The following is a 6,000-nucleotide window of genomic DNA, read 5'->3' on the forward strand; positions in this document are numbered from 1 at the left end:
GTTTCCTCCCACTTTCTTCATTCCACCATTTCACTCATATCTCATCTTCACCGTCTCCTTTAGCCTAACTGGCATAATCGTGGGACTTAAAACTCAAAAATTTCATTTCATTTCATTTCTTCGATTTTCGGTCATCATAAAATATTTATTTCGCACCGGAACACTGTACAAACTGGATAAACAGTAGAACGGAACCGTAAAATCAAAATTCTTCCAGTGAAAACAAAGATCGCTCTATACAAAATCTCCTTGGACTCGTACCAAAACCAGGTGAAGACTAGTATAAAAATCAATATATGTATAGAACATAAGATGAATACTCAGTACCACTTGGTTTTTGAGTTGTCATTCTGTAAATATATATATATATATATATATATATATATAATGTGTGTGTGTCTGTGTGTATCTTTGTTTATTACGAGATCAATTGCTACTAAACAGCAAAAGCTAAATAATCCAGTTTAATGTTTTCTTAGTGTCGTATTTATATGCAAGATGCAAATTTTAAATAGGCTGTAATCTTCTGTTTCGGCAGTACTTGTGAAGAAAGAAACCTTATTAGTTGGATAAAGTGTGAATTTCTGTTTAGTTACCTCTTTTAAATTCGTTTCATTCGATCGTACAAAATCGATCAACCGTTTCATTAATAAATTATCAAGTTCGTGAATATCAGATCAGAATCCATTAGAGGTCCATTTGTGTAACTTTTTTTTAAATCATCTTTTTTTGAGTATTCAGTATGATTGGTTATGCTAGCGTAAACGGCATACAGGTTAATAATTCGAATCATCTTAGTTTTTATTTCATTATGAAAAATGTATAAATTTCCTGCATGTTGAAACTACAGTAGAAGTTAGTAGGAAAATTGTTACGCTTACTTTTGATGCGCAAAATGATGGGTGCCATGGGATTTGCAGCCTTATTTCTATTAATCTACAAAATACATGTAAATAACAATACTGAAAGTGATGTATCTATCATATCTTTTTTATTACTGTTTTTACAGATGTACCAGCAAACATAATTACAAAAAAAGAGCCTGCTTCACAGACGTCGTCACCAGCACCAACTGTAATTTCTAGTTCTGATGTTAAAACCTCTGTTACCGTACCAACATTACCAGAGTCGATACAACCAACGACTCCAGCACCACCAGCACAATCAACTGTAGCACCGCCAACAGTAGCACCGGTACCAACAAGCGTTCTTACGATGCAAGTAACGACAAATGCACCTTCTGTGCCGCAGCCGCATCATTCTGCTCCAGTACCAATTCCTCCTGTGAAACAAGAGTCTTCAGTATCATCTCCGAAACCCCAATCAACATCTTCGGTAATTACAAGTAATGGAATACCGCCTCCTCCTATAGTATCGAATTACCCTTCAGCTATTCCACCAATCACACCACAGGTAAAGAAGGAAGAAAAACCAAGCTTGGCACCAGTAACAACTCCACCTAAAATAATAAGCGATGGTAAGTTTTATAATTTGTTATAACTACTCCTAATTTGATTTGTGTTACATACTTCGAACAAACGATTTCCAAACCGGGAATAGAAAATGAATTTCTTATCAATAATAGTGAAAGCACGTATTGGTAATGACCGACGAAATAAAACGTACTCACCGAATTGAGTACACTAAAACATTTCTCTTCTTTAGCTTCGTAATAATATTAAAGTTAAGATGTGATGAACTTATGGCTGATAGTGATTTCCTGAATACCAGAACTCCTGATATTTTCCGTGTTTACGAAAATCTCGTGGATTGATATAAGAAGTAATTTTCACTAAGAAGGAATCACGTTGGGAAATAAAGAAAAAGTTTTACGTCTGTTCGAGTTATTTTTAGTTAGGTTAGAAAGTTATCAGTGACACCTGTGTAATACATACAATGAAAAGCTGTACGGCAAAAACAGCAGAAGAGTTGCAAGAAAAAAGAAATCACCCAGTGAGATTCGAACTAAGTTCAGAAATGTTAAATCTGCACAGAAAGAAACAACACGCATGGCTGTCGAAACAGCTGTAGAGTTTTCCTTCAGTTGTAATTGTATTGATAGGTAACAGCTTTCCTGTTTTTTCGTTCTCGCAAAGCGTGTGTGTTTTCTTTCTTTACGTCAAAGTTTTCTGTGTTTACCAGGGTACTATTTTGTTCTAAAATCAGTTTAAGTGACAAAAGAGAAGCTGAGTTTTCAAACAACGAAGTGTGATTTGTGTTCAGAAATCTCTTTATTTTTGCCATACTGCTTCGAGTGTATTGTAGACAAACTGACAAGTTTAATGGACTTAGAAAAGATTCAGGTGCAGAATTAGATGTATGTTTTCGAGAAGTGTACATGTACATACATAGTAGATAAGGAGCGCCTTGGTCGGGAAAAGTAATTTTTTTCATTATATAGACCTCGAAATTCATAAATTCTGCCTGGAAAAGTCAGAGATTCCGTGCTCGTCAAATTAGTGAGAACTCTGTCCAGGATTCATTATGCATGAAATGCTTGTTCTTGTTTTACAGAAGTAATAAATCAACGACGAGAGGAAGAGGAATGTAAACAAATAGAATTTGAAGACATGAAAATTAAAATCATTCTGAACAAGTTTAAATCTGAGGAAACTAAAATAATGGAAAATATACGCAATATTAATGAGGAATTAAAGCATTTGAAAAAGTGAAAACAATTACAAAATACTGTTATTTATCTAAAGATATAGGTTAATATACTGCAGCCACTTTTATGTATATACATCCATCTGTTTTCAATGAATGTCTCTCTGTGAATTTTTTTCCTTTCGTATGTGACGAAACTTTCATCATGTTACTAAATTACAGATTCAGGTTTCAGGGAAGATGTTTAATTTCTTGCTGTTTGCAGACATTTTTGTCAGATAAATGTTTTATTTCATAATAAAATATGCTGTATTTGTTTTTATATTATTCATTTTTCTAGTTGATTGGAGAAGAATATGTTACTTAATGTGTCATCTTATCATGTTTTCTTGGTCTTTTTTTTTTTTTTTTTTTTTTTCAACAATGAGAAAGTTTATTCGGTAATTATATATCAGGAGAAATTTCAGAAAATGTTCCGGAAATCCTGAAAACGTCAGGGAATTCTTTTCTACAATATTTGTCGTCTAAATAATCCAGAAAGTTTGCTGGATCGGGTTGTCAATATTGATGAAAACCAAATCTGCTGCGAAAGTCGTTCGAGGTCGTGTGGGTACTACCACTATTTCTCCACCTCAAGCAACGAAGTCTCGGGACTATTGCCCTACTTCAAAGCCCGGTGTTGTTAGACCACCCAGCTCATGATTGCACAGATTGTGCAGTAGTTGGTCGATCGTTAAAGTGAATCCTTTGATGTTTATTCCGTACAGCACGTAATCGCTTGTCACAATTAGGTTAATGGGGTAGGACCATTTTACAAGACGCTTCCCAGTCTCTTCCAATTACTACTATTCATACTGGTGGAAGTGACTACCCTAGTGAGCAGATTTGTAGTGATGGTACCCGAATGTTAAGGCAAGTTTACCTTCCCCTTGGTGCTGAAGTACCAACGTAAAGAATCCTAACGATATGACCACAGCCCGTCAGAGTCCACCTCGTCGTGTTGGCAGTTTCCTGCCTCCCTTATAAGTAACACTTCGCTCCCTTGAATCCGGAGTCCTGAAAGAGCCAGTTCTAATTAAGATGCAGTTGGATTCCCAGTGTCAGTCAGCAATGGGTTCGGAAATGATGGGCCTGCAAAGTTAACATAGAAATCCATATGAAAATACGTGTGGGCATTTCCTTGATGTCTCTTTCTGCTAACCTAAATTTAGTGCAATGCTGTGGACGAAGACGCGTCAGAAGAGTTTGCATGTGCCAAGGTGATGCCAAGAACTTGGCTGGAATATGTATATCAATTACCTTCGGCAGCATATGGAAAAAAGGACATAAAACTAATCTTAACCCGCAGATATTGATTTCAAGAAGCTGCTGATTTCTGGTGGATGTAGAGGAAAGATGCATTCATTGGATTTGCACTTCTTCAAGTATTACAAATCATTCATGCGCTACGTAACTGACATTTTGCTGTTGATGAGTGATGTAAACATCTGGCCGCGTGACCGATTGCTGCCATTCCAGTCGTTCACGATCTATCAGTTTAGCGCTCCCAAGTTCAGGAAGTTGATTTTGTACACTTTCTACAAAACTTGTTAAAGCTAGTTACTTGGACGAAGCACTGGGAATGTGGATTTCCCATCACGATTATTGTTTTGACTCAATCGACAGTGACACATGTTCCAAGTGTAATGAGTTAGCTTTTGTCAGGTGTGCACACTGTGAGCAAACTTTCTGTGCTTCTCATGCTCAGTTTCTCAATCTGTACATCGATCGTTCTCTGTAAATACTTCAAACGTGCTTTCAATAACATTTTTTTGATTTAAGCGAAAGTTAGTCGTTTTGTCTGTTTGAATGCTTCTTCTACTTGCCTGTCGTGCTTTATAGATAGTATAGTTTCTGTGTAGTATATTACATAAAGTTAACAGAAAAAGACGTCAAGGACGTTGTCCTATGGACTCCTATGTTAATTTTACAGGCCCATAACTTTCGAATCCATTGCTGATTGACGCTGAGAATCCATCTGCATCTTAATTAGGACTGGCTTTTTCATACCGTGTCGCATTCCACTATTCCGGATTCAAAGGAGCAAAATATTACTTGCTAATATATGTTCAAGTTACCGTGTTGACGCCTTACGTACAGTTATCTCCAGGAATCAAGGGCACGTGTTCATTGTTCATTTCGAGGGAAATAGCCAAAGCATGACATCCCCGGTAAGACGGAAGGTGAAGTAATCTTCCTACCTAAAGTTTTTGTATTAAAGTACGATAAACAAATTGAAATACAAACTTACCTCCTTCAGAGCCGGGGCTGTTAGGTTCCAATTTGGGATTCCATCTTTCCCTGTGGTAGAAAATGATCTCCGGTAGGGTATTCGAATTCACCTATTTGTTGGTAGCTCCAGCCATTTAATTTTTCGTTGTAAAGAAGGACGTACACATATCTCCCAGTCCAAAGGCACGTTCTAATTGCTCATTGGAGACTATAGCTGAAACCTCACCCCTCCCAGTAGAGGAGTAGTTTAAACCTTTTCCTATATAAACCATTTTCGTTAAGTTAACGAATCGCCCATTTGGAAGTTAGCCGAAGCCTCATTCCCAGCAGGATGATATCTTCACCGATGCGCTCTTTACTTGATAAGGAGAACAAGGATTTGGGCAGTGAAAACCTTGATCTTTCCCTCGTAACAAACATCAACAAGGCATGTGATGTATAGGCACATTAGAGGACCTATCACTCCCCAGCAAGGGCTTGTGACCGACCATTTCGAAGTTAGTCAGTCAGAATAATGGTTGCGTCCTGAATTGGTCGTGACCGACGTCCAAATCAGTTTCGGAAACTACTACTACCCCTCCCGGAACTGGCAATTATACCACTTGTCGTCGGTGGAACAGAGAATAGAATAAATAATGTGGCATAGAGTTTTGTAGCTGACAGATTTTAAATTTCGATGTTATACTGTGCGAATGACAGACTAAGACAGATATTTATTACATATGACGATTTTACGTTTCAAAAATATATTTTATTATGTGATGTACAGTTCGAAGCATAGAAAATGTTACAAGAAGTTTAAGTCCAACTTAGGAGCAAACTCTTGCGCCGTGTACTTATGCATTCTGAAACACACTTCTCATCGACTAATTACTTCCGGTATTCAACCCAACTCTCCCCCTCCTCCACATCTCCTTGTCTAAAGCGGTGTGTGACGTAATACAGAGTGAGTCAAAAGTCCTTGGACACCTGCATAACTTTGAAAATCGACGAGAAAAGTACAAAGTGATGATGGGAACAGAGGTTTGATGAGGGGCCGCAACTTTTGGAGTGTATGGCATTCATGTCCGCCATCTTGAAATTCGACATTTTGAATTCAAGTCAATTTTTTTAAATGGGAGG

At 37.3% G+C, this 6,000-nt stretch overlaps 2 protein-coding genes across 7 annotated transcripts in view; both read left to right on the forward strand.

The window, feature by feature from the left end:
* Positions 1 to 2,862, forward strand: part of LOC145690568 (uncharacterized) — an 86,199-nt gene extending 83,337 nt beyond the window's left edge. Inside the window, exon 5 of the mRNA XM_081765587.1 lies at positions 1,010 to 2,862. Coding sequence (XP_081621713.1) covers positions 1,010 to 1,500 — 491 coding nt within the window. The 3' untranslated portion in view covers positions 1,501 to 2,862. The remainder of the gene's footprint in view (positions 1 to 1,009) is intronic.
* The window catches only part of GAPcenA (GTPase activating protein and centrosome-associated), a 772,500-nt gene that overhangs the window by 409,229 nt on the left and 357,271 nt on the right, over positions 1 to 6,000 (forward strand). The window lies entirely within an intron of this gene.

Source organism: Thermobia domestica, chromosome 7, assembly GCF_964235325.1.
Source record: "Thermobia domestica chromosome 7, izTheDome1.hap1.1, whole genome shotgun sequence".
In the NCBI taxonomy this organism is placed as follows: domain Eukaryota; kingdom Metazoa; phylum Arthropoda; class Insecta; order Zygentoma; family Lepismatidae; genus Thermobia; species Thermobia domestica.